The 27644-nt window shown below is 38.5% G+C and overlaps 1 protein-coding gene across 1 annotated transcript; it reads left to right on the forward strand.

Annotated features, from left to right (window-relative positions):
* Positions 1-16784: 16784 nt before the first annotated feature.
* Positions 16785-20994, forward strand: LOC149941246 (beta-1,3-galactosyltransferase 1-like). Its single transcript, XM_090177942.1, has 6 exons — positions 16785-17031; positions 18070-18406; positions 18474-18861; positions 18925-19067; positions 19471-19829; positions 19895-20994. The coding sequence occupies exons 2-6, from the start codon at positions 18220-18222 to the stop codon at positions 20225-20227; spliced, it is 1410 nt and encodes a 469-aa protein (XP_090034068.1). The 5' UTR covers positions 16785-17031; positions 18070-18219; the 3' UTR covers positions 20228-20994.
* Positions 20995-27644: the final 6650 nt, after the last annotated feature.

Genomic DNA, 27644 nt, shown 5'->3' on the forward strand with positions numbered 1-27644 from the left:
CAGTTACGATACTGCTTAAAAATATTGCTTCATAGTTTAAGAAAGAATTTGGCGCTTCGTAGCCCCGAAAAGTGTTGACGGTAAGGCGCGGAGTGTCGGGGCATTGAAAGGGGTCGTTTGTCGACCTTCCATTCATTATAGAAAAATGTTTCCTCTCGGTTTTATCCGACTTGATAAGGAAATAATGCCGTCGTCCTTGAGGTAACTACATCGCGATGATCCACTCGACAGTTTGGCCAAACTTAGCCCGTGAGTAAAGTTAACTCCGCGGACCTATTAACCCGACATATCTATTCAATGATACGAAGGAAAATTTCACCAAAGGTAAATTTCCAGAACAATTTCGCCGGAAATAAAAGATGACGTCAGTCACGTACGTTACGTCATCTCTTCCGGTTACCACCTTTCGAGAAAAACGACTGTACGTAATTGAAAAGAGATACAAGGTTTTTCCTAAATTGAAAAATGCTAATAGGTGGTCAACTTAAAATTACTCAACATAACATCGTTTACGTTATAGTCATTTTCGTCCGTTGTAATCGTACGAGGTCCTTTAAAAATTACGCAAATTTATTTTCCAAGCTCCACTTTTACGGTACTATGACGTTGAGTCATATCCATCTAAGCTTAAAATAAATCTTAAGAGTCGGGACCAACGGGTCACGTGTTTTAGATAAAACTTTCAAAAAGGAATTATTTAAGAAAACTTCATTCTACAGTTATTGGAGCGCAGGGACATCATTTCAGGATTTTTTAGGGGCAGAACTTGAAAACAGATTTTTAAAGGTCAAATTTTATATTATTTGGATTTTTAATCGAAATAGCTATTGTATAATTGCTAGTGATTTTCAGGATAATAGACAGAACAAAACATCTTTCCAAGATATTCCTTGTACTTCGTCCGATTCTGAGTTGCTATTAGAAGAACTTTTATAGCTCATAAAAATTCAAATGACGTCCCTTTTGGAGCGACTGGCGTAAGCGCGAAGGACAATGGCGTCGAATGGGCGAAAGTACGGGTACTGCGAGGTCTATAGGTTTGCAAAGACCTACTTTCGCCGAATGAATGTCCGTTTTCGGAGAAGAAGCCTCTGCAAAAACCGCAACAGACGTATTAGACTAGCTGGAAAGCCGAGCTACGATATCGGAAGTAGAATCAGCTGGCTTTTGTTCAACCTCCGTAATTGGTTTTCAAAGACGTATTATCATACGTGTCCGCCCCTTTTATGGTAGTAAGCTCTATTATCTAAAATTGAAATTTCGCTATAATCTCTGAGGCTTTTGCGCGCTTTATATTCGCGGTTTTTTGATGAAAGTTACCTCTGGGCTTCTACTCTATAGACGATGGCTTATACTATTCAAAGAGAGCTATATCCGCGGTTTCAAACTAAAGCTACGTTCGGTAACGCTCAGCGGACTCACTGTTGGAAAAACGTTGAGTTCATTTATCACTGTTTGGTTTTTCACGTTTCCGATTTCGACGTCACTGTGCTCATCGGCTGCTCACTGAAGTCAAGGTTGTGAAGAATCGTAACGATGTTTTTGAATGAATTGAACTAGGCTTAATATTATTTTCCAATTCATTTCGTGAGCGAAAACTATCGCTACGTCCTCTTTGGTTCGTCATTGAACTTACGTCGTTAGATAGGTAGCGGCGAAATCAGACGCTATAGTTTTTCCTCATCGTTATTCGTAAATTATTTAAATTTTTAAAAATAATGGTACTTGCATTTAAATATAATTTTTGCGTCGTTTATTTAAGAAAAAACGTTCTTATGACTTTTTAATTTATCTGTGGTAGACGATAGATCATAGGCGCTATCTCGGAGAAGCTAGCGCCGTTACGCCACCTAGACTCGTTTCGGTCGTGAATACACGTAATTATTTTATACGGTAATTTTTTTTCGGTTTAATTACCATTTAGTTACGTAATATTATCTTTAGCAATTGAATTACTAATTTTTTTAATTTTTCTTTTTTTTTACCAAAAAATTGTACAATAGCTCCTTAAGTCACATTTGTTATCGGAAAACGTTTCTTAGAAATTCGTTTTTATCGTATGGGCGTTACTGAAACTAAATAAATCGCGACGCTATACAGGGTGTTACGGATAAGTAGGTAAAAATTTCAGGAGCGTGTTCTATGGGTCCTATTGAGTACAAAATGTCTGAGGAGCACGAGTATTTAATATTAAAATCACGCGCTGTATCGATTTCAGACCATCTAGCGTAGTCGTGGGTAATTAAGGACCGAAATTTGCAAAGCACGCTGGGAAATTTCCGAAAGGGACATAAGATAACTCGGACGATTTTAATCTCGACTCCTAACTTACAGACTGCGAGAGTGTCTCAACCAAACCAACATACATCTCTTTTGAGCCGATACTAAATATCATCGACAAAAACGGTTACATACTGTTTGTTAATGTTATGTTCATGTAAAAAACTATTTGACCTACACCGAATTATCACAGATTATAAATACGACGGGTCATTTTAGATAACGACCAGTCAACTAGATCTCCTTGTACTATATGTATCGTCATCATGTAAATATAATCTTCATTAATAAACTGTTTAACTCATCTTAATCTTGTCGTGGTTATTATGTTGGAACACAACAGTTAATTTATCCCGGGTTTCCATTCGCGTAACTACCACTGGTATTGGAGTTAGCGAAGTATAATTAAACATGGGTCAGTTGTTGTCTAGGGGTATGAATATTTTTAGGCTTATACTAAACTGAAAACAAGACTCTGAGAGTACCAAAATATTTAATAATATAAATAAAAAGTAAAATTAAACGTTACGAAAACAAACATAATTCCTTTCGCGACTTAAATACACCATTAGTCGTGCAATATATATAACATGCAGGGAATGGGACATTATTTACATTATATTTACAACTCCTTTGTCCAGTTTGATTATCGGGCTTGTGACCAATTCCCGATTTTCCGGTTGATGGGTGGGCGCTTATGTCCTTTTAAGGGGAGGGTATCATTTATTGCACACCTGCATTTGATCTTTTGCAGTTACTTTTGCGCGACTCTGGTTAGCGTCTTTTTATAATCGGCGTCTCTCTTTCAGAACGCTCACATTTGCCCTCATCCAGAGAGGCAGAGTTCAATCGTCTCCACAGGAAATTCTCTTCTCTTTGCACCAATTTTGGTCCTTTTTCTAGTTGCCCTGGTCATGTGACCATTTCCAAGTTATTAAATTTGAAAAAAGCTACTACGTGTAACAGTCACTCGCTGAAGAAGGACCACGGTCCGAAAGCTCCGAATAAAATAAAGTTTTTTTCTAAGTCATGAAGTAGCAGCTTTTTTAAAATTTAACAATTTAAAATAAACCATGGCTAAAAGATTTAATATTTATAGTTATTTCCAAGTTAGCCACTCAATTTTAACGGACCGAGGCCGCATCTAAACCCAAGCTTACGAGTCCTTTATACCAACTATATTTATAGTGGCACTATTTGGTCTTTGTTGGATCGATGGTGCGCTCTTGGATGTCCAAAGATCTAACGTCAACGCCGCACAAAAACATCACAGATGTGGAACACAAACACTCGCCGAAGAGGGAACGCAACAATAAAACGACGCTCAAAATAAAATAAATTAAAACTGGTAATGATTATCGCTGTGCACTCTCAGTCATAAAACGGGGATGGCTAAACGGGGTTACAATTACTTCCAAAATATTTCCATAATAGAAGAGAGGAAAGAGTCGATATCTCCTCGCGGCGGTCGCCCCACAGACTTCTCGTGGGAGAATCTTGGCCAAAGACTCGCCGCTGAACCAAAGCCTATAAACTTTCACTTGGCGACTCGCGCCTTCGAATCGAACATCTGGAACCCATTTACCCGAAGTATTGTTAACGAATATAGGCCTACCATATATGTTTGTGTATATTTAAAATTGAAGAAAGCTCTCTGTGTCGTTAGGCCTAATTTTTGGCACTACATAACATAAACGTTGTGGTTGTGACCCTTGTGGGACCAAATACCCTTTATATATTCTTGGATGCGCGGTTAATGTTGCGCAAATACCGAAACCTAGGGATAAACAAAAGCACGAGTGGTCGGAGTGGGAGATTCGAGTTAAGCCAGTAACTGTAAGCTGTAGTGTGATACAAATTACTGTGATATAATGCTGTGATAAATCATCAAAATTAAATTGTGTGATACAGCAAGTTCTTTGATTTGCGATATTCATAATGGCGAGATAAATTGTATCGCTGAAGGCACTTTAAGCTTAGCTAGACCAACAACAATCTTTGACAACGCTATTGGATTATATTAACAAGAAGGCCATAGAGGAAAATTATATTAAAGATTAATTAATTAATTGAATGAAGATAGCAATAAAATTGTGAACATACATTTTGAAAACTTAATTTAGTCTTTTTTAACGCTGAAAGACACCATAGCATCAAGGCCAAAGAAAAAATCTGAGAAGACATATTTAATGGGCCAACTAATTATAGAATATTTTGAGGAAGCGAAAGCGTTAGAAGAAAACTTAATTCCCAAGATAGCCGAAATAACGTTATTGGATTTCCCAGATGATTTGAAACCGGTTTTGAGCTTTTACACCAATTGCATATTTGGATATTTATTGACCGATTCCTTGGCAGTTTGGAGAGATAGAAAAGCGATAGCCCTGAAAACTCGTAGATCTATCTCAGATGACGGTACCAGCGAACGATAAACTATTCGAGGCTTATATACATTGGAAGGAGGCACACTTGGAGATATTTGGAAAATAACCAAAAGAGGAGAAGAAAACCGAAATCTAACATTAGAACAGAAAATTGAAAACCAACAAATTTACAAAGAAACATTTGAAATTCGAATGTCTAATAAAATGAAATTAGTTTATTTACCTCATGAGTTGATAAACAGAGATTTGGAAGGTGGTATGTTTTTTCCTCGAACTAACTTCTTGCCTTTTATCAGTCGCGTATTAGAGAAAACAAAAGATTTGGTTAATAAAGAAAGTTTCAAGAAGGAAGGACCAGCGATGATATCCGTAAGTTGATAGAATATAATTGAGTACCAATATTAAGTTAACTCATTAATAAGTTTACTATTTTAAATGACTGCGGAAAAAATTAGAAAAAAATGGATTTGTATGAAGAAATATTTAATAACGGTATTTAAGAAGAAAATGTTAGTTTATTGCCAAATATTCAAAATCGCCTATTCTCAATTTGGTTGTGGAAAATTGTGCATGCCACTGTCTACCGAAGTATTTGTTTCAAGTAATGCAAAGAAAAAAATGTCAAAAGATGGCCAGAATTTAAGAGATAAACTTTATGGGATGAAAAAGAAATAAATAAACATAATTAATTCTAAGACCCAGAATATAAGCTCCGATGTTAAAAAATGGAAATTGACTAAAAATTCAAAAGCAAAAAAGGCTAGTCAAACTAAAACCGAGAAGGTAATCTCTGACCCTAAAAAAATAAAACCAAAGAAAACATGTACAAAAACTTCAAATATACTGAATGTTGAAGCAACCAATGGCAATAAAAGCGAGATAGAGGGGCCACTAGGTCTAGAAAACCCTCTGGTAACCACTCAACCATTAACATCAAAGAGTTCTCGAATAATTAGAAGAAAGTTGTTACAAGGTTTTAATTAACTTATCAAAAGTAGGGAGCAATTGGTTTTCTCTCAAATAGATCAAGTGGGAACGAAACAAATTAATAGTGAGATGGTAAAAAAGGTTTAAATTCAGAATATAATCTACTTAAAAATGTAACGTTACTCTGAAACGTATGATTTTTAAATAAATTATATTAATTTTTATAAATTTAAAACGCTTCTAACGTCAAATTATTAATTTGTTTACTCTCTTAGCTGTCAGGGAAAAATGTTTAAACTCTGGTTTCAATTCATATAAATTCATAAAACATTTTAATACTCATGTTCTCGCAATTCAAAAATATTTTGTGCAATAGTTTTTTCAATGTTTAGTCAGAAAATAACTGTGATCAAGAGTCCATAGGACTTCGTATGTTTAAGATTTTTCAGAACGCTAAACTTAAATGTTATTTTCAGATACGGTCTTTACTTATGGAAAACTGGCTAAGCCTTGTACATACAACTAAGTTTTAAAATAAAATCCACTATTGCACAGTTTGGAATATTTAATTTGCGCGCTACGCACGTTTCGACAATTTTATTAATAAAACTGCCTTTATTAATAAAATTCTATTCAAAGTTAAAAGAAAAAAAATTATAGTTTTGCCATACACAGATACTAGCCAAACTTTCTGGAATATCTAACTAGTTACTACTTAAATGGATGTTAGGTAACAACTAACAAGTTAAAAAAAGAGAAAATAATTAACAAAACGCTAAACTAAAGAACATTAGTTGAAACATTACTCACTCACGGCAGAGATAATTCCGAGCTCTCTCAAAACCAAAACTAAAAAACTTCAATACGAATCCAGCCATTCAATCACTCAAGGTCATTGAAAGGGAGTTTGGATTTATTTCCCCGTTTTTCTATCCGGACAACTGGCTATGACAAAGAGATTATTGCCGAGTACCCGACGGGTGGTCGATTACCCGAATATTGTCGGCGGGAAAAACAATTCGGCGAGTTTTACAGGTGGCTTATTCGAGTATTCGAGTTCCTGATTCAGGCAAATTTCTGATACTCGATAATCGACGAGTTTAAAAAAAAAATTTATTCGAGTTCGAGTATTTGACCTCAAAAACTGTCGGGTACTCGATGCTGATCCAGTACTCACGCAGCCCTATTCGTTAGCCGTAGTGACAAATGACTATACCACGTCTCGCGCACTACCTCTAAAACCATTAGCCAAGGCGTTCCTAGTTCATTGACTTAATCATTCAGAAACATGTAACTGCTGGTTTTCGAAATAATACAAGAATGTGCGTCCCATGTACGTGTTCTTAAATGACTGCGGTTTGAGAAATGTTGAGATAATTTTTGTGAATTGAATTATCTTCACATGCATATATTTTTGTAGCTCATTAATCGCTCCAGATCACGAAATATTATTGACAAATTCGGTTGATCTTAATTGCTCAATTATGTCTCTAAAGTACTTGATAAACTTTCTTTTTGAAGTTGAAAACTGGCCAGGATGCAATGGTGTACAAGATTAACTATTTTCTTATTTTAAAAACAGTTATTTAAAACGTTAGTATATCTGTGTATCAGGTCAATCAATTCGTTCTGAACAATACAAAAAAATTTCCTTGGGAAATATACCAGACTTTGCTCTTCTTGTTAAACTACAAAAAGGGTTTTACAAAACCGAAAACGCAAAGAGAAAAAAACGAGTACCAAAAATAGTAACCTCCGTTGCTTGACTAAAAAGCAGGTTAGAGAAAAGTTGGTAATTGTTATGAAAAAAATAGTTGAAACACTGCACTAAAAGCCGAAAAGATAGAAGAAGAGAGTGGGACTTCGAAGATATTATTGCAAACAATCTTTTTGAGAGCAAGTCTGTATTTCTAAAACTATTGTTACGGGAACAATTGAAACTAATATCGACGAAATTATCTCGACTGAAAAAATTATATCATGTTATAATAAAGTGGTGTATTTCAATGAAAGCTACGTGTAGATCTACTAGTGCGTACGAACTTACAAAGCCACGCCCCAACCCTTCGTATTGCTTTCACAGAGAACGCCGTTTAACTACTTTGTTGATCTAAACCCTAAAAATGTATTTAATTATGAGGTGCTCTTGGAACGCTCAGAAGAGTACCAGAAACACTTCAATTTAATAATAGATGAAATTCAAATTAAACAAGATTTGGTGTTTAAAAGTAGTACTGTTTAATTAATTGGAGGTACAAATCTAAATGATTTTAGAAATATAGTTAAGGAAATTGAAATTGATGGTCCCGCTGATGATGGAACCGTGAACTTAGCCAACCATGTTCTACAACTGATGGTCGGAGGAATTGCGACCAATTTTAAATATCCGTACGCTTTTTTTCCCTGTGGCAGCTTACAAGCTGAGGATTTGTATTCGATGATATAGGAAGCTTTTGAGAACTAAAATTCTCGAAGTGGTTTTCGATAAAGCCACTTCAAATCAAAAGTTGATTACAATTTGTTCAGAAACCAACCAGCACAAAGCAAATTCTAAGCCTCGGTACCGAACAACAAATACTTTTAATGATGACGAACCTCTATTTTTTGGTCTCCGAGGTTTGCCATAATGCCAAAACAGCCAAGAATGGACTAAACAATAGCGGAAAAAACAAAGGGACGGTCCCTTTCAACCGATTAGGTTGTTAATGAAAAATGAAAAATGTTCAATTTCTCCTTTGGAAGCATATAATTGACACATGAAATTGATTCGACTTCATTGCTACGTTTAGCTCCTCAATTAACTTACATTCACATTTGCCCTTATGCATACAGTTGCATGAAAGTTAAGCTCTCTACAGAAATACTAAGTAGTACCACCGCAAATGCACTGGAGGAATCGGTGTAGGAAAAAGCTACAAAGGCTGTAAATGTTTTAAGATATTTCTATATATTTTTTTAGATCCTAAATGTGCTATATTAATCTAATGCATCAATAATAATTATCTTTCTATTACCATTATCTTAGATTGCACAATAGGGCTAATAACATTGGACGCTTTTTCAAAAAAGAAAAACGCTTCCTTCGACAAAAAAGAGACCCACCTCTATCTTGCGTATGATATTCTTCATAGCTTTACTTTTATCAGCCAAAAAATTGTTTCAAAATGTGTGGAAATCATTACTCTATTATTTGGTTTATTGCGTAATCAGCTCTCTGATGCATGGCTTTCAGCTCTTTCTATTTGGTATCTTCGGAGTGTCCTTACATTTTTGGGTGCAACTCGAGGTGAAACTACACTAGTGTCTTTACCTTCTTGTTCCAAATAATTGGAATGCAACTCGTTAAATAGATGTTGGCAAAAATATAGTTGCGATGACATCCTGACTAATGCGTGGTAATCCTTTAAACTGCTTCATTGACAGTAATGACTCTTTAATTTCCTCTTTAAATTATTTATTAATTAACAGTCCATGCCTCTTGGCAGTAAAAATATTCTTATCAAGCAACCCATTTTTCTCATGGTCCGCAAAAGTTGATTAGTATTCAATTTAATTTTCTGTAATTTCTTTAGCTTTTTCCTTTTTTATATTGTCTATCCAGAAGGTTTGAAATTGCGCGTCCAGAAATTCAATTCCGTCCAGACGGTTTATAAGATGGTCTCAGTTGGAATACTACAAAAATCAGCGGTCCAGACTTCCAGAAATTCAGCAAATTAGTCGATCCTGGCTAATAACAAAGTGTATGAAGTATCCCTGTCGAAATGAATTATGAAACGAATTCTTTATAGAAAAGTTAAAATCTGCCGCAGATTTGTTTTTAACCAAAGCCCCACGATGTTGCATTGTTGTTAATTTAATAAGAGTTAGGTTTTCACTCGCTCCATCACCTACAATTCCAATGTTTGAAAACTTATACGCTTCGAATACTCTCAATGGTTTCGTATAACCAAACGAGAACGAAACTGTGTTTCACGGATGAGAAATACGGCCCAATTACATCATATTCAGATGAGACATAATAGGTTATAGGGACAAATGCTATAGAATATTCTCCTCCTAACCAGTTTCTTAACATACAAGAAAAAATACTTAGTTAATTTAATTTGCTCATGAAAATCTCTAACTTGATTAATGATTACCTCAAATGAAACATCTTCGAATTGCTGTTTGTTGTTTGTTCATGGTTTGTAAAACTTCTTTTGAAAACTTGTCTAAAACAGGGTCTCTTAGTTTAATACTATATGAAGCGTATGCTTATTCAACATGATAGAGAGGTAAAGTTCGCTTATAAAACGTGTAAGGGACAATCGTTTAAACGTACTTCGGGACGGTTTAACAACACTGTCAAGGTATCTTGAGCAAACGTATGTAAAGCAGCGTGGAAGGCTATAGCCACCGTTGCTATTCGTGGGCGACTAAGCGGCTTAGTCTATTCCATTTGGATCTATTCGAAGCTGTTAATTAAACGGCTAATATTTGAAGATAAATAGGTCTAGCAGAACGCGTAACTCCGCGAATCTTACGGCGGGAATATAGTGACGTGTTATTCACATTGCGCCAAACGGATCTCTTCGAAAGCCCGCGCCGGAATTTGTTAATATTCGCATCAGCGGCGGTCGCGCGAGAATCAAATTAACCAATTCCCAAAATTGGCATTTATGATAAGGCTCACAGGCGAGAGAGCGCGCAACGCCTCGCTCGTTAAAGATCAAATAGGGCCGAAACGATGGAGCTCGGCCGAGTCCAAACGACGCATTATTTAGAAGGCAATATTGAGCCAGGTAATGCAATATTCCATCAATAGGTGGGATCAACAACAACGCCGTTAACGATATAGCTAAGATTCTGATCCTCGAGTAATTTGTATAACAAAGCCGCCATTCCTTAAGTGACGTAGTCAGGATTTTGGTTCCGAGTGGAATGTGGAGGGGGATGCGGGCACGGAATTGATAGATAAAACAATAATCAAAAATTGTTCATACAAGGGGCACCGAGTATGTTTTATGTAGGTGAAATTGGTGAATATCCAGTCCATCCACCTGAATTCAGCCACCCTCCGTGTTACCGTGTATATTGTAACGATAATGAAAAATGCGGTAATGAACCTTTCCACAATTCTTTGTACCAACTGGGCCTTGGTGGCCCGTATATATTAAAGCAGCAGTCCTCTAGTACTACACTAGTCAACTTGTAAAACCATTTATGTTTTGGAAACTGGTATTTGGAGGTTTTGATTGGTTTCAATAGCGAAATTCGCGAATACTTGTAAAGGGATTGCTATTGGTGAAACGTCATTTTCTCGCGTTACCTCTATAAGTCACTAGACGACTTGGCCCTTAATACCAAAAAAATGTAAATTTTCTTAAAAATAAAAAATTGAAATTGAAGTTGAAATTGTATGTAGCTATTTCTTTAGGGTACTCTTTCCTCGAAACTAATTTAGAATTATTATTTCGTTACAAGAAGAGTTGCTTTCACTTTAATTTTAAGTTCTTCAAAGTATTACCATAAGTTTATTATTATGTTTCGCATAAAGCTTCTCCTATTTTCAGTCAGGGGGGAGGGCATATATGTACAATTGGTTTTGGTATCATTTGTATGCTTTCCACCCAACAAAATCCTGGCTACGCTATTGTCATCAAACTAGGTCATTCAACCTATAGTACGCTTTCTTTGCGCCATCGTCATGGTGAGCGCGTGCGGTTAGCCTTGCCGATGCGTTTTAAATAGACGCTTCAATAAAACATCTTCCAGGAAATCGCCAGGAAGTTATATTTCCGAGAGCCAGGACCTGCAAGTTAAAGCTACCTGGATAAAATTTAACACTTGTAGCATAAGGTACAGGTGAAAAGTTTCCTTTATTTGAACAAGCACTATACAGGGTGTTTTTTTTTGCTCGAAAAAGTGATTTTTTTTCAAAACCTATGTTTTCTTAAAAGTTGAAATTTGTACTATACATTATACGTGCTGGTGGACACTTTCTACCAAAATTACATCTAAATCGAAAAATAGTTTCACATTTTTTGAAAATTTAAATTTTAACCGCTAGGTGTTATAAGAAAATTGTCAATGAGAAAATTGTAGAGCGTCACCGAAAACGTACAAATACGACTTGAAAAAGTTACAAGTTGGGCAAGCTAAAATAACTTTTTTTGAATTCCATTGGGAGAGTAGTGTAACTTTATGAAACTCAGAAATTTGTTAATCTGGTGTTTAATGCAATAAACACCGCTGAAAAATAGAGGAGACAATGGCGAAGAAGGTATTACACGATTTAATTTCGTAGGATGAAAAATGCGAATTTTTTTAAAAAACAAAGAGACATTTTATTTATCTACTTACAAACAAAATTTATAAGTACGTTTCGAAAATACCACCTTCGGCTGCGATGCAGGCTTGGGCGTGAACAATCATATTGTCGAAGGCGGCTTGAATCATTTCCGGGGTTACTTCCCGGCAAGCGCTTACAATTCGTTGACGCAGCTCTTCAAGGGTCTCAACCGGAGTGGCGTGCACCTTGTCCTTGACGAAGCCCCAAAGAAAGAAATCCAACGGAGTCGGATCGGGCGACCTTACTGGCCAGTGTACGGGACCGTTTCTCCCTATCCATCGTTGCGGAAATTCGTTGTTTAGGTAATCTCTCACGGCTCTGTAATAATGAGGTGGAGCACCGTCTTGCTGAAACCACAGTCTTGCTCGTTGCGCCAACGGCAGTTCGTCAAGTTGTTGTTCTAGCTCATTTCTCAAGAAATCTAAATAACTCTGGCCATTTAGATTTTGCGGTAAGAATACTGGACCAATCCACCGGTTTCCAACAAGACCAATCCAAACACTCAAGCGCCCAAATTGAAATTGGTGACGATGTTTATATCCCCAGTGTGGATTTGTGTCTTCAAAAACATTATTATTTTGGTGATTGTAAGGGCCGTCTCTTGCAAACGAGGATTCATCCGAGAATAGCATGTTGCGGAGGAATTGTGGGTCGTCGTGCACGGAATTTAGCAGCCAGTTGCAAAAATCCAGCCGTTGTTGAGCGTCTCCATCTCGTAAACCGTGGTGAAGCGTTGCTCTGTAAGGATGGTACTTATGCCTATGTAAAATTTCCGAAATGCGAGTTTTACTGCAAGCCAAATCCTTACTCGCCGCGGCACGACTACTACGAAATAGTCCAAATCCCGCTGACAAGGCCCACGAAATCGAGGTTGTACATTACCATACTGGTGAAAGTCATTTACAGCTCGCCTTACAGTAGTTATGGTCTTCTATCTGGATGTCATTGCTCAAAGATCTCACTCACTCGTCGTAGATTTCTTCCACCTTCCGCGTAGTAAATGGCCACTAGTTCCGTACGATCAGCTCTGGAATATTGAGGCATGATTGTTAAAGGGATAATGAAATCGGAAAATACAGTACCTTCAAACTATTCAGCTTTCAAAACTACATATTTTTCCAATTTACAGTCATTAGAAAAAATGTAAACTCAAATTTTAAGAAAATAAAAACTACGCCGAAAAAAGCAGACGCCGCCAACGCGAAATCGACGTGTGTTTTGAAAATCCCGGAATCTGTACGGACGCCCAATGAGAGGCGACTTTTGAAGTTAAAACGTCGCTTCTCATTGGTCGTCCGTACAGATTCCGGGATTTTCAAAACACACGGCGATTTCGCGTTGGCGGCGTCTGCTTTTTTCGGCGTAGTTTTTATTTTCTTAAAATTTGAGTTTACATTTTTTCTAATGACTGTAAATTGGAAAAATATGTAGTTTTGAAAGCTGAATAGTTTGAAGGTACTGTATTTTCCGATTTCATTATCCCTTTAAGATTGATTACGACAATAATGTTACACAGTTGGTATTACAGTTATTTAAATACTAAATAAATTTAAGGTTTTTACTGACCTTTAAACCTGTGGTCTATTTATCTTCTCACCTATCAGGGTTAAAATAGGTTTCGAATACGACTAGATGCAAACACAGGCTTATTAGATTAAAAAACTAATAGGAAAAGTCAATAGCTAAATGAGCCAGATTATGGTTTCAAAAAGAGTGACCCCCGAAATGTGAAATACTGTATTTCAAAACGATGAATAGGGTGAAACGGTGCGGCACATTGGCCAGCAAGGTCGCCAGATTTTACGTAATTTAAATCGCCATTAATAATTTAATTAATTAATTTAATTTCTCCGCCATTGTCTCCTCGATTTTTCAGCGGTGTTTATTGCATTAAACACCAGATTAAAAAATTTATGATTTTCATAAAGTTACACTTTACTCTCCCAATGGAAATCAAAAAAAGTTATTTTAGCTTGCTCAACTTGTCACTTTTTCAAGTCGTATTTTGTCAGTGAAAAAGACGTCTATTTTTTTCGCGCTAACGCTATTTGTACGTTTTCGGTGACGCTCTACAATTTTATCATTGACAATTTTCTTATAGCACCTAGCGGTTAAAATTTAAATTTTCAAAAAACGTGAAAATATTTTTCGATTTAGATGCAATTTTGGTAGAAAGTGTCCCCCGGCACGTATAATGTACAGTACAAATTTAAACTTTCTAAAAAACATAGTGTTTGAAAAAAATTACTTTTTCGAGCAAAAAAAAACAAAATTTTCTCACTTGAGCCGCTTATTTTTTGGGTATGACGGCAATTGTAAGTCATCCCACGTGGTAATGTTTTCGACTAACCGTCCCACTTACGCTAGATAATTATAAACTTACGGCATTAGTGTTTTAAAAAAAAACTAGAATTAGGCGCTGTACTTGAAAAGGCTTTCGCGAAACCGCGGGGCTTTGAATTTTCCGTAAAAGGGGCTTTGATTGTCACAAACGGTTTATCGCGAGTTGCGGTCTTTCCGGTCATCACTTTCGCAAACTACGGCCCACTTTGCCGATTTGCATATAACGCCGCTTTTTTGCGTTCCTCGTAATCAGGGTTCATTTATGTTCCAAGAAGCTGTACAAATCCTTTCTCCTCCCTCCCTCGCTCGACTAATAATTGAGTTGTCGACAATGATGTCGGCGCGCTTAAAATATTCAAAATCAGCAAAACGAGCGAAACACGGCGGCACTCCGTCGGATCTCCTTCTCTTTATTGGTATTAAGCCTACTGCGAATAATGTCTACGATTCCTCATTAATGGAAGAGACAGATAGTGAAAGAGGCGCCGTATCCTTCATTAGCAACGTGTACTCGCGTTGGCAAGCGTCCGCCGAGAATAGATGCCTCGCCAGAGAGATCTATTCTCGGGGCAGACGGCCTTCTCGGGCTATCAGCGCAAATCCAGCCCGTCTTCCCGATAGTTTATTTGACAGATTATAGCGTGTCAGAGCCCGAAGAGAAGAGAGACTCGGATTGGCGAGCGACCAACTGACTGTGTATAAATCCGATCCAACTAGATAATAACCCGTCAGCGGGGACGGGGATATACTTTAATCTCTGTAGCTACCATTACACCGATACGACCCAATTTGTACCCGAAAGAACACAATGAAATAAAATTAATCCACGAGCGATCGCGTTGTATAGAACCAACCCTACGTTACTACTAATGAACTTAGATAATCTAGTTTGGTGGTTTTTCCTTTAGAGTACCTGTAGGCCTATATACCAAAAAACAGATACAATTCGTCCCGTCTTAGAAAGAGTCGTAAATTGAAGTAGCTCACATTTTCGGTTGCTATAGCAAAACGAATGGGTAGTGCAACGTCTCCTTTTGGGAAATTTCATATCTCATATAGGTCTACATTACGCCCGACTTTGAACAAAATCGGCAATAAACACCTCGGGTACTCTCCTTGTCAGTGTGAAATGTATAAATTAATTCGGCTCGCTAAAGCCAACAAAGTTACGGTATCCTAACTGTATCGCGAACTCGAGAATGTTTTTTGGCTCTAACAATAGTTTTCAACGTAAACAAAGTCCTCATTACAAAATTCGTGACATTCCATTCCAATTAAAAGCTAACGTTTCATCTGGATAATTACTACTTAAGTTGTTTAAGATTAAGAATGAACGATAGACTTTATTCCCTTTCTATTGTTTTAAATCGGACTCTAGGGCACCATTATCGCGGGAAAAAACGACAGCCAGTTTATCGATTCGAGCGAGCGCCACCGAAATTGTAAAACTTTAACCGTAGCGCCCACTACCGGTAGCATTTAGAACTAGGCCCGTTCCGCAATTATAATTATCGGGGTTTCAAATCAAACCCTTAAAATGTGACTACCCTTTCTCTCTAAACTACGAACCGCGCACGACGGACCGTAAGGTTTCGCATAAAAATTAATTCTCGTACGACTTATTGATCGTTCGAGTAGGCAGCGAGAAAATTCGTCAATTACCGCGGCATGAGCCCAATCGATAGAACGCTCCACCACGCGAACGCAGCACCATCACGTATGAACCTTGCCAAATAAACACAGCTCGAAGAATAACAAAAACATTCTTAATTAAAAAGATCCGTGGCATAGACTCTGTATTTTGCAGATTATACGATTAAACCGAGCTATCGTATTTAAATCAAATTGGATCGAACATCGAAAAGATTAAAATTATCGCGCGAATGTAACTACCATATGTCTCTAATATGTTGGCGTAAGCGTTACGCTTTCTATTCTTCACTACCAAGTGTAAGATCTATTAGGGAGACGAACTCTAAAGAGGGCTTCGTCGCCGTTTCGGATGCTTTCGCTCTGGTGTCTCACGTACTGCCTTAGAAAACGCTCCGTTAGATGGCGATTTTCTCCGCGATTAGCTATCAGTAAAATATTTCCCCCAAAAAACTCGCTCATGGAACGAATTTATAGACGTTAAATCAAGGAATAAAGTATATATCGTCATTTTTCGAGTTATTTCAACGCGCGCTCTACAATCCCTACGCGACTCCGAACCAGACGCAAAGCGGGTCAATCTTGTGCGAGTACGAAATTGGGGGAACGGCTCTCGCGTGTGGAAGCCACTGGAAGGTCCGATGGGGCAAAGACAAGATAAGCTCGGGTGTCGGAATGGACGACTGCATTTATTTCACCAGATTATTGAGAAATAGACGGCGCCGTAACGCGAGTTACAGGAGAATTCGCGTGTACTCTTTTTAGCGGCTGTGTCAACGAACGTGCGGTGTTTAATAAAAAGGGAAATTCGGGTAAACTAGTGACGTACCGTCGCGAAGGGAAACCGGGCCTCGGCGTGCCGATCGATTTCGTAGAATTGCACGATCCTAGAAAAGCGGGTCCTACTCGAGCTGGACATATCCCGGAATAAAAATAGTGGGCTCACGCTTTGGTGGCGAAAGGCGGCGTCATACGCGACTCGTTTCAATTCGCTATTAGCCGCGATTAGTGAGCGATTAATTGATTAGCGGAACACTTGAATGATTAAATCTCGTCACCTCTGATCGCGGAGGACGGCAAAGACATGAGGGAGAAGCGGAGGAACCGCACGTTCTCGTGAGTACAAGGCCCCCGATTTCTCAAGCCTATACACACTCTTACGGGCCTAAAATTACGACTGTTCCCAATATTGACGCTAATGCGGACTCGGCGAAATATTACGAAATGCACTCGCGTATAGCGCTTTTGGAATATCTGCGCTTTTCAATCGAGCGAACTTTTTATCACGTTATGTCCTACATATAGTTATAATTTGCGAAATTAAATAAAATAAGATTTACAAAATACTAAATAAAGATCTCCGAAGAGTTGAATAAGATGTTCATTAGTGTTATCTGAAATTTCGCAATGTCTAGAGAGTTAGGTAAACATTTACTTTATAAACAATAATATGGAAATACTGACACCATAGCGAAAAATACGCGTATTCGAAGTTTAATTCAAAAGCTTGACTGTATAATAAACGATCTCCATGTAGAATTGTCAACCACAGATCGTACAAATGGCTTAACAAACGGCGTCTCCGAACAAATGGGGATAATTGGTCTTTTTGGAGGAAATTCGAGGTGGCACAATACGAGGGTAAGGCGCGCCACGCGGATCTAGTTGGCTTTCATTTGTTCGGGTGAATTGGCTAAAAAACCAGGATTTCCTTTGACGCGGTGGAGCTCGACGTAAATAACGCGTTCCTATTGTGCCTTACCGAATGCTTCTAACAAGAACTGCCACACGAAGTACTACAATACGCGGTTATATATTTGTGACTTGCAAACAAGATGACGAAGGCCGTAATATCCCGAGTTATTGTTTCGGGAATTTTGGGCATTAACCGATTGAGAATGTATATATTTACCCAATTTTATAGGCAAAGTTAATTTCTATTAAATAATAACGGTAAAACGGAATAAGTAGGTCCAAACGGACGCGAGTACGTTAAATTAAAAATAAGCGGAGTAAAAGCGGATGATTATACAATCGAGCATTAATTATATCTGTCAGACACGCCAAACTTTAAAACGCTCGCCTATTATTCATATCCGAACAATTCTTTATCCGCTTTCACTTTTTAATAGTAGATACTCTTCTTCGTTACAGTATCATCGGACCGAGCCGTACGCCGACCGTTTCAGCGATTGGCGAGGCGTCGAAATAACCACTACATGCCCGAGACGCGTTCGGGGAGAGTGCATCGGGAACCACTGACGACATCTCGAGCGCGGAGCTGGCGACTGACGAAAGGTCGTAATGCCGAGATGCCTCGATGTGCCGTACTTTCGAACGCGTAGTTTGTCCATATTATTCTTAGTGTCTTTCTGCGCGGCCATCTTCATCGTCATTAACGAAAATCTTCTGAGCATCAACTGGGACAAATCGCAATTGAGAAGCGCCCTGACGCCCAACGGCCAAGGCTCGTCTTTCAAAGTTATCAGAGGTACGCTACTTACGCGTCCAAATCTTAACGCGTTCTTCAACTAATTAGGTTTATTTTTGAATCGCAGCTTTGCAGAACCAGGAGTTGGCCAGAGAAGAGGCGGCGGCGCTCGAAGAACGAAAGGATGTCCACAATCCAGTACGCCTCAATGATACGAGGAGAATATTGCCAAATAAAGAGCCTCTCGCTGAGGACGTCAACGTCGTCCGGGAGTCAAAAAGGGTCGCGCTTCTGGAAACGGTTGAGAACAAGGTCGAGACGCAGTCGTACAAAGACGAGAAACCGCTTCCAACCGAAATGAAGAAGGAAGCGATAAAGGCGAAAGAGACGAAAGCCAACAAAACAAAAATCAAAATATCCGTCGCCACGAAGGAGGAGGAGAAAGAATCCGTTTCCAGCATTCCAGTCGTCAGTAAAAACGTCGCGATCATCGGCGACTATTCCAAGTGTTTCAAGTACAACTTATATAAACCAAACCTTTTCAAATACAGCCGCTCTCTAAGATTTCACTTTTACAGCTTCTATTTGGATCATCCTACGATTTGCGGTTCCGACGGAGGTCAAAGTTTGCCTTTACTCGTAATCGTATCTACGGCCGTCAACCAAGTCGAATCCAGGGATGCCATTAGGAGCACCTGGGGGGGTTACTTCAGACAGAAAAGTAAGACGCTTTTCAGGGCCGTGCTTAAGTTTTCAGCAGCCCTGGCGTAAAATGATTTTTAGTTTAAAAAATATAGTGTCTAATATGACTCTTAATCGCCTTATTCGTATTCAGTAGAACACACTAAGATTGCTAGACGAAACTATAGATAGTTTAGGTACATACTATACTTGACATAAGTCTCTAATTAGATAGAATTAAAGATATGAATACTACACAGAGTAAATGTATAATCTGTAGAAAGTTTTAAAGTAAAGGTCCTTAAAACCGATCTTTGCTTAGCGGCCCTTAAATACTCTTAAGCTGAAGCCAGCCAGCTCACCAATCCACTAAGCACAGCCCTGACGCTTTCCATATCGTAGTTACTAAATTAAACATTGGGGATGTCTAATTTCGCTATCAGATTCCAAAGTGATCTTTCTGTTGGGCAAGACGGAAGACGAAGAGATGCAACAGTACGTGGAGGACGAGAACAAAGTGTATAACGATATTGTGCAAGCGGAGTTTCTCGACAACTACGAAAACCTGACGCTCAAGTCCGTCTCTCTAATGAAGTGGGTCAGTTTCCGATGTCCAATGGTCCCTTTCGTCTTAAAAACGGATGATGACGTCATGATCAACGTCGACCTTCTGATGGAATTCGTCGAAAGTTGCGAAGGACAAACCAGAAGAATTTATGGCAAAGTGGCCAAGCATTGGAAACCCCACCGGAACAAGAACAACAAATACTTCGTGTCGGAAGAAACGTTTCCGGGAAAGCACGTAAGAAACCGAAATTGCGATTTGATATCGGGTATACCGGCGTTGAAATGATTTTCGTATTTCAGTATCCTTACTTCACGACGGGTCCCGCCTATCTGTTCACGGGGGACGCGGCCAAACTGTTGTACGACGGTTCCCTCAGCCAACCGTTTTTGCGTTTAGAGGACGTTGTATTAACTGGTATTGTGGCGCAAAATGTAGGGGTGGAGCGCTGGAACCAGCCCATGATGAAGAATGTGCCGGTCAAAGTGAACATTTGCACGTTCCAGGAGATGATGACCAGCCACAAACACGGGCCCGAGGGCCTGGAGACTCTTTGGGAGGACGTGACGCGGCAGGGTGCCGTTTGCAACGTGCCCAGCTCGCCGCACAAAAAAAACACTAAGAAGAAAAAGTGAAACGACGTGAATGAACAACATTAAGCGGAACTCGAGGACCAAAAGTGAAATGAAAAGAGAGGGAAAGCCAAAACAGTTGTTATAGCCATTGTAGATATATAGTATCAACTCCAACTTGGCGGACATTTTTTTCACTGAACTCTTAATTTCAGAATACGTCAGTTTTTTGAGTTACAAATTTTCCTGTTCTAAGGATTTTATTTATAAGAATATCTGTCCCGGTGAATTTTTTAATGACGAAAAATCAATTTTATTTATTTCTACGATTTTGGTCAAAGTCAAAGATTACTTTACTTAAGTTTAGCGAGATTTGTACGCACTAAATGGAGGAGGTCGAGTTCTACCACCATTATCTCGGTAAACGTATAGCTAACTCCAGTAATAACCGCCCTCTTTGGGGCCCGGAATTTTTATTTCATTACGGTCCGGGCCCGCTCTCGCTGGCCCTGCTAATGTGGATTAATTACGTTACGAGAGTCGCGCGCTTTCAGTTTTAACGGAACCGTGTGATAATTTTCCGCTCATATTTTAATTTAAACACGTTTTTTTTCTATTGAATATTTGAAACCGTGCGGGATTATTATACAATGGGATATTTTTAGTTACATTTTGCATATTTTGAAGCGAATATAGCGTGAAGCGTAAAATAATGAAGAAATTTAATATATATCTAATTTGGCCTTATTGAAGAAAAATAATGTATGAATTATTCTGGTACTTTATCAAGTGATAAAATTAGCGTAAATTATTAGATTAATAATAGCAGAAAATGGGCATTATTTAGTCATTAGAGAGAGGTTTGTTACGCAACGTAGCTTTCTATTTAAATATTTAAAATTAAAACGAAAATTATAAAAAAAAATATCGCGAATCTTTTTGAAGTATTTTTGTAATTATCTTTACAAGATAAAACATAAAAGAGAATTAAACGAAATTCGTTAAGTTTTAAATCAATTTTCTTTATCCCATTAACATTTAAGCATAAATATCTTTTACAATAAATGGATGTTAAAATAAAGAACGTTTTAAGACAGCGGACACATTAATTGTCCTTCATTTCTCAAATTTCATCTCCTCTAAAGGTAAGCGCGCTCGTCAGTCTAAATTGAAACGTACTGCAAATTTGCGGTATGTTATTTTTCTCATATACATAAGGTTGAGCGGTAATAACAATTTGTCCAATTTAGTACTGCAAGATCACATTCGCATTTCGTATTACGACGCTGTTAAATTGAGATTAAGCGACGACCGTAACGAAAAAGAATGCGGGTAGATGACGGTAGTCGTTACGCGAACGAGCTATTTCCAACCTCTAACCAAAATCAATAGCCCAAGGATATATATGTACCGACCCACTCGTTCATTTCCGCTGCTAGATAACGTATCTATTCGTCCCCAGATCGTCTTTGATATTCCAGTAATAAATGGCACGTTAAGTCAAAGGAGCGTAATAGATAGTCTCGAGTCATTGCGCCCGTGGAGTAGGATAGTCAAGTATTCGCGTAAGCTAATGCCCAAGATATCGTTATTAAACCCTTGGAATATCATAGTTATCTAATTTTTGTGATTTTTAAAAACGCACTCAACGATTATACGTTAATCCCCCCGATGTATTAACTATATTTCAAATATGAAATTTCAATTTGAACAAATTTCCAATCATCTTGTGCATTAACTTATTAAACCCAAGAGGAATTTTATCGGAAAATAATTTTTGGACAAACCAAATTTTTCGAGTTACCTGGTTTTGGAAATAATGTAGCAAAACGTGAACGAGCTAGATGGCGCCTGTTGGCACGAAATTCAAATATCACAATAGTACCTGCGTGGGTGGTTGGGTCCCGCGAATTGGCCTGAAACCTCACTTAAAATTAAAATTTCTTAATGCGGCCGAAAACGAAGTGCAGAAATGATCAGTATACCAACTAAAAATAAAATTTTCAACCAAGTTGGTTTTAATATAAAAAATTATGTACATTTAGATTCGAAAATCGCCAGAAATCACTAAAATGGGCAAATACCCCGCTTCCAGGGGCCCGATCGCATAATGCCGGCGAGGACTTGATATTTTCCATAGATTGACGAACCATGTGTCTTTGTACCGCGATAAATCGTGCGGACACCGGCGGCGGACACAGTACGTGAAATTGTGGGGTGGCGGAGCGGTTAGCACTTTCGCCTCGAAGCAAGAGGAGCCGGGTTCAATCCCAGCTTGTGGTACTGGCTGAAAAGTCGGAACCACTACTTGCAAGTTCTCTCCCCCGAGCTCTTCGGTTTCCCCTTCCATAAAAACTTGTTTAGGTTAACGGTAATAGTTAGTGTAGGGAGCTGGTAGCTCGCGGGGCCTGAAGGGCTTGCCACCAACCTCCTACGCATTGTGACCCGGCCACCAGAATTAATGGCTTTAAAAGTCGCTGACGATGCGTTCTATAAAACTTATAGAAAAAGCAATGCACTGACTCAACGGAATAATTATTTTATTTTATGTACAAGTGCCACCTGTAGCTTAATTAATAATTATTAATTTAAGGGCTAGTCGATTTTAAATTAAATTAAATGTTATTGTACAGCTCGATATAATCATTAGAAATTGTTAAAGGTATATAGCCTTCGAAAAACGGTAATATTCTGCCTGACATCGTACGCTTCTGTATGATAAGGACAGCGTCCGATCATAAGCGAGTTAAAATTAGTATACGAATATCCGTCGCGACGGTGGGAAATCAGTATCGATATACGTTGAGAGAAAATATTTTCGCGATTTATTCCCCGTCACTCTATTCATCATCGAGCTTCATCGATTAATTTATGGTTTAAGTTACTCGTATGAACCTATCGCATTGGAAATGTTCAATGATTCAAGTGAAAGGGTATATTATCGACTTATTAGTCTTAATTTTCGTCAGTATAATAACATTCTCAGTTAGCGCTTAAATTAGTCTTGTCAATTTTCATTTCCAAAGTTAATTAATTATAACGACGTAATATGAACCCGCTAACGAAGTTGGATTTGCTTAAAAATAGCCTTGAATTTTGGGGTGTAAGTGTGAAATCAAAAACTTTAACTGGAGCTAGTAACTTTCAGTCTTTAGCAAAATACTTAGGAAAAAATAATGTCTACGTTTGATCTAAAAACGCCTGTAGAAGTGTTCCAACGGCCGAGCTTCGGTGTACAGGCGCTAGCCGACTTTCGGGCTGACATTTCGCTATGCTTTAGCGGATTTCTCAAATATTTGTCGAGGGACTTAAAATTGCGCTACTTGTAAATTGAATTTTCAAATTAAAAAATATCTAATTCAGTATTAGGGGACTATTTTAACCGATAGTTTTGCCTAATTTTGGTAGTTCTAAAATTGATAGAACTACCCAAAACCTTTGAACCAAAAATACAATTTGGGTATATTAGGTTTGGTACGCGCCTCTTTTAACAAAACAATACGCGCGATTGGATATGACGAGTCTTCTTCAAAGGGAAGATTTAGGTAATACGAAAGAACAATCGAATCGTAGCAATTACAATAACGAAAAGCAAACGACTAGATAAAACAAATGGAAGAATGAAAAAAAGTTCCCTTTTATCGGCGCGTCGGCGGAACGTCAGTCCGAAACCTTCCGCCAGCTTCTTTCTTGCCGGCAGATAAGAGCTGGTGGAAGGCCGGAAGCACACGTCAAGGAGTGACAGAGACGTACTGGAGCTTTTTCCTCTGGCAGACGCGCGAGTCAGACACTGCCACTAGGTACTTCGTTCGAAGCGGCCCAGACAGGAACCGATCCTTATAAGAGAGTGTCGGGTGGACTCGGAACGCGTCGGTGCTTATTGAAATAGAGAGGAAAGGAGTGGATATATACATTTTGGTGCCCGAAAGGGTTTATCGGAGTGACTTATTAAGCGAGCTACAACGGCGCACCGAGAGAGAGAGATAGTAATTCGGGAGGAAGTCTATCTGGTTGTAACTCGGGGATGCTGCGGGAGATGATCCTTCAACGTCGTCTACGGACATTTACAGCCGACTGATCAAACAAATTTGCCGCCACAGCCCACTCAAATTGAGCCCTCTGGTCAGAGGTAATTGATGTCAACGCCCACCGATCGTCCGCTTAAAAAACTCGTCTCCGGTAACGGATAAGTTAAGGGTTACGGATCGAATTTTAGTAATAATAAATATTTTTCTACCCGGACTCTACATACAGTCGCTTTACGAGGTCGAGTTTCTCTCGAAAAACTCGTCTCTTTCTCTGGGAGACGCGACAGTTTGCGAAAGATATTAGGCAAAGAAATACGAAGGGTCCCCGGGCTACGTCCGAGCCCCTCTCCTCTCTTCCTCTCTCTTTTGATTAAAGCTTTGTGTTCTTCGCCGCGACTTTTGCCCGAAACCCCCTTCTCCCGGTTTTAATTAAAATCGTCTTAACCAACTCCGCCGTGATTACGTTTTAAATTTGTATTGGAAATCGCGAAGCCATGTCAACGATGGAATAATTATAGATTTTGTTGGACTTTTTTCCTTTGATAACCCGTAGCGGAAGTTTATAATATTTATCTACTGCTCAAAAATGAAACGAGTAACTTCGCGGCCTCTAGGAAATTTATCGCCAAAATTTCCGATTTAAAAACTATATTTACCCGATGTAAATATTTAACCCCATCACGCTATTTTTTCTACCAAAACGTATTTTGTAAAAACAGTGTTTCAAGCGTATACGGCATTAGAAGTACAGGTAGATGGATAATTCCCCGGTAACCGATTTTGGTTCGGTCTTCGGGATGGGCAAGCAATTGAAAGAAATAAAAACAATTGCACACACAACCATACGTGCCCGCTCCACCTGTTTCCCCTTGACTACGCCTCTGTGTATTATGTATTTCCACCCATACAAAAATCTTTTAGTTTCGGGAGGAGTTATTTTAAAACGTTAGACCGACAGAAAGACATTTATAGTATATTATTTAAAAAAAAATAATGCGGATATATACTTTACATAGTGACTTTAAAAAATAATGAGCCTTTTCGCATTAAGGGGAGAGGGAGAAGTGTGCGCATGCGCGTTGGTCTGTTTGTAGCCAACATTACTGCGCGATCTCTTGGATTATATGGTGAAACAAGAGCGTTTCTTCTAAATACTGTAAGTTTAGTAGATTTTATAGTACAGAATGCCTTCGTGTTGTGTGGCTGGCTGTAAGACTCGATCAGGTACGGAAGAGTCCAAAAGATCAAATAAAATTCCATCGGATCCCTATTGCAAGGATTAATTGTGGAAAAAGATAATGAATAGGAAAAATTGGAAAGCGTCACATACACGCAGATTGTGTAGCAGACACTTTGTTAGTGGCTACCCTAGATGGGAAAAAGGCGACGTATACAGATTGGGTATCCACTCTGTTTATGAAGCCGGATCATTTTCACTTTATTTTTAAAGTGAAAAGGATCCGGCTTCCGCAGTCAAAGAGTTCTTTAGTTCAGGCACAGACGGATATGGATAAGGTTTCTGAACACACATTATTGGAATCTACTTTTAACCCCTTGAGCGCAGAAGAAACTCAAAATACAAGCGCTATGGATTCATCAATTTTTTCGAGAAGAAAGGCGTACAATGAGAGAAATCAAAAAGGTATGTCCAAAAGAGTTTTTTTGAGTTTTGAAATTAGTTGTGTTATTTATATCTTTGAAGCTTATAAAAGAGCTAAAGAACCAGGGGCTTTCATTCTGACGGCTTCCCTGTACATTCATGATACGAGGATAATAATAATAATCAGCTAGGCTAAGACCCAAGGCACCACCTTACGCCCAAGTCATCTAGCGACTTTTAATGCCTTTAAACGGGTGGCTGGGGTACAATGCGTAGGAGGGTGGTGGCGACCCTTTCATGCCACGCGAGCCAACAGCTCCCTACACTTACTATATTACCGTTAACCTCTACAAGTCTGTATGGAAAGGGGAAACCGAAGAACTCGAGAGAGACCCCTTCAGCCAGTGGGGAGAGAACTTACGAACTCAACGCGGAAGGAGTGGTTCCGAGTTGCCACCTAGTGCCACAAGCTGGGATCGAATCCGACTCCTTTTGCTGCGAGGCGCAAGTGCTAACCACTCCTCCACCCCATTAGCAAACCCGTAGAAAGAAATGAAGAGCAAAGCGAAAGAGCTTACAGGTGTAGAAGTAAGATATATATTCATATATATGTTAATATAGTCTAACAGTTACTTATCTATTTTTACAAATGAAGGCATTGGCAAACAAACGATAACGGTCCCTCTTTTTTACAAGAATCAATGTTTAAAAGATAAAACTCAAGTGTACGAAGAGGTTTAACAGTTGAAAATATTCAACATGATGACAACTAGGAGCAACAAACACAAGGAGAACGCAGCTAGCCTTTAAACACGCTAACGAAGGGTTGTGTACGAATTTCATTGGACAAGCGTCACGAGCCTTTACGCTGAACGTTTTACGGGCAGGGGGAAGACAATTTCCGAATTCCCCCCTTCCGACGTTAGCAGGCGCTAAAGCGTCTAGCCAATGAAAAATGTACACAAGAAAATCCACGACTTTTGACGGGTTGCGTTCTCCTTATGTGGGGTGTTGTGTTTGTTGCTCCTAGATGACAACGTAACACGATTTTTACTGGAATGCCAACTTTTCCAGTTTTCTTGTGGTTGTTTAAGTAACTATTATAAATTTTTTAATTACACTGGGAAGCTGCAATTATTTTTTTTTAGTTTTCTGTGAGATAAAGCAGGCAAGATGACTTATGAAAAGTATCTTTAATTAACGAGTTTTTAGCCTTGCTAATGAGATTAAAAATGGGGTTGCTTGTTCAAGATATAGATGACCGTATGAAACATGAGGTTATCGTCATTCTCCGACTTGGATTTTGATAGACATATCAGAAATAATTCAGATGTTCATCTTCAGTAACAATATTCAAGGTTTATTAATTCAAAACGATTGAAAACAAAACGTAAAAAAAAACAAGTTTTAACTAGGTGAATCTACCCACCAGGCAGTACCCTTCATAACCAGGCTGCCAGATTAAATTTCCCTAAAACTTCTATTGGGTTATTTTGGCCAAATACCATTTACAACACTTCCTAATTTGACAAAATCTTAACTACTCTATTTAAATTCTGTAAATACTCAAAGATTTTACACAGTTATTAAATAGCTCTCGGCTTAAGGCTTTCGTGAAGACATCTACTACATTATTTTTTAAATTAACATATTTTAAAACATATAAATCCTCTGCAAATTTCTCTCTAGCAAAATGGTATCTTATATCTATATGTTTTGAGCGATTATTTTGGAAAAATGTATGACTGATTGATTGTCATAAAATATCACTGGATTTGCAAGGTCTACATTAAAAGAGTTCAGTTCATTCACTATCGGCATAAACTAGCATAGGTCTCAAACAACCTCTGAA

The sequence above is a fragment of the Leiobunum rupestre genome, chromosome 6, assembly GCF_980474605.1.
Source record: "Leiobunum rupestre chromosome 6, qqLeiRupe1.1.hap1, whole genome shotgun sequence".
NCBI classification, from domain to species: Eukaryota; Metazoa; Arthropoda; class Arachnida; order Opiliones; family Sclerosomatidae; genus Leiobunum; species Leiobunum rupestre.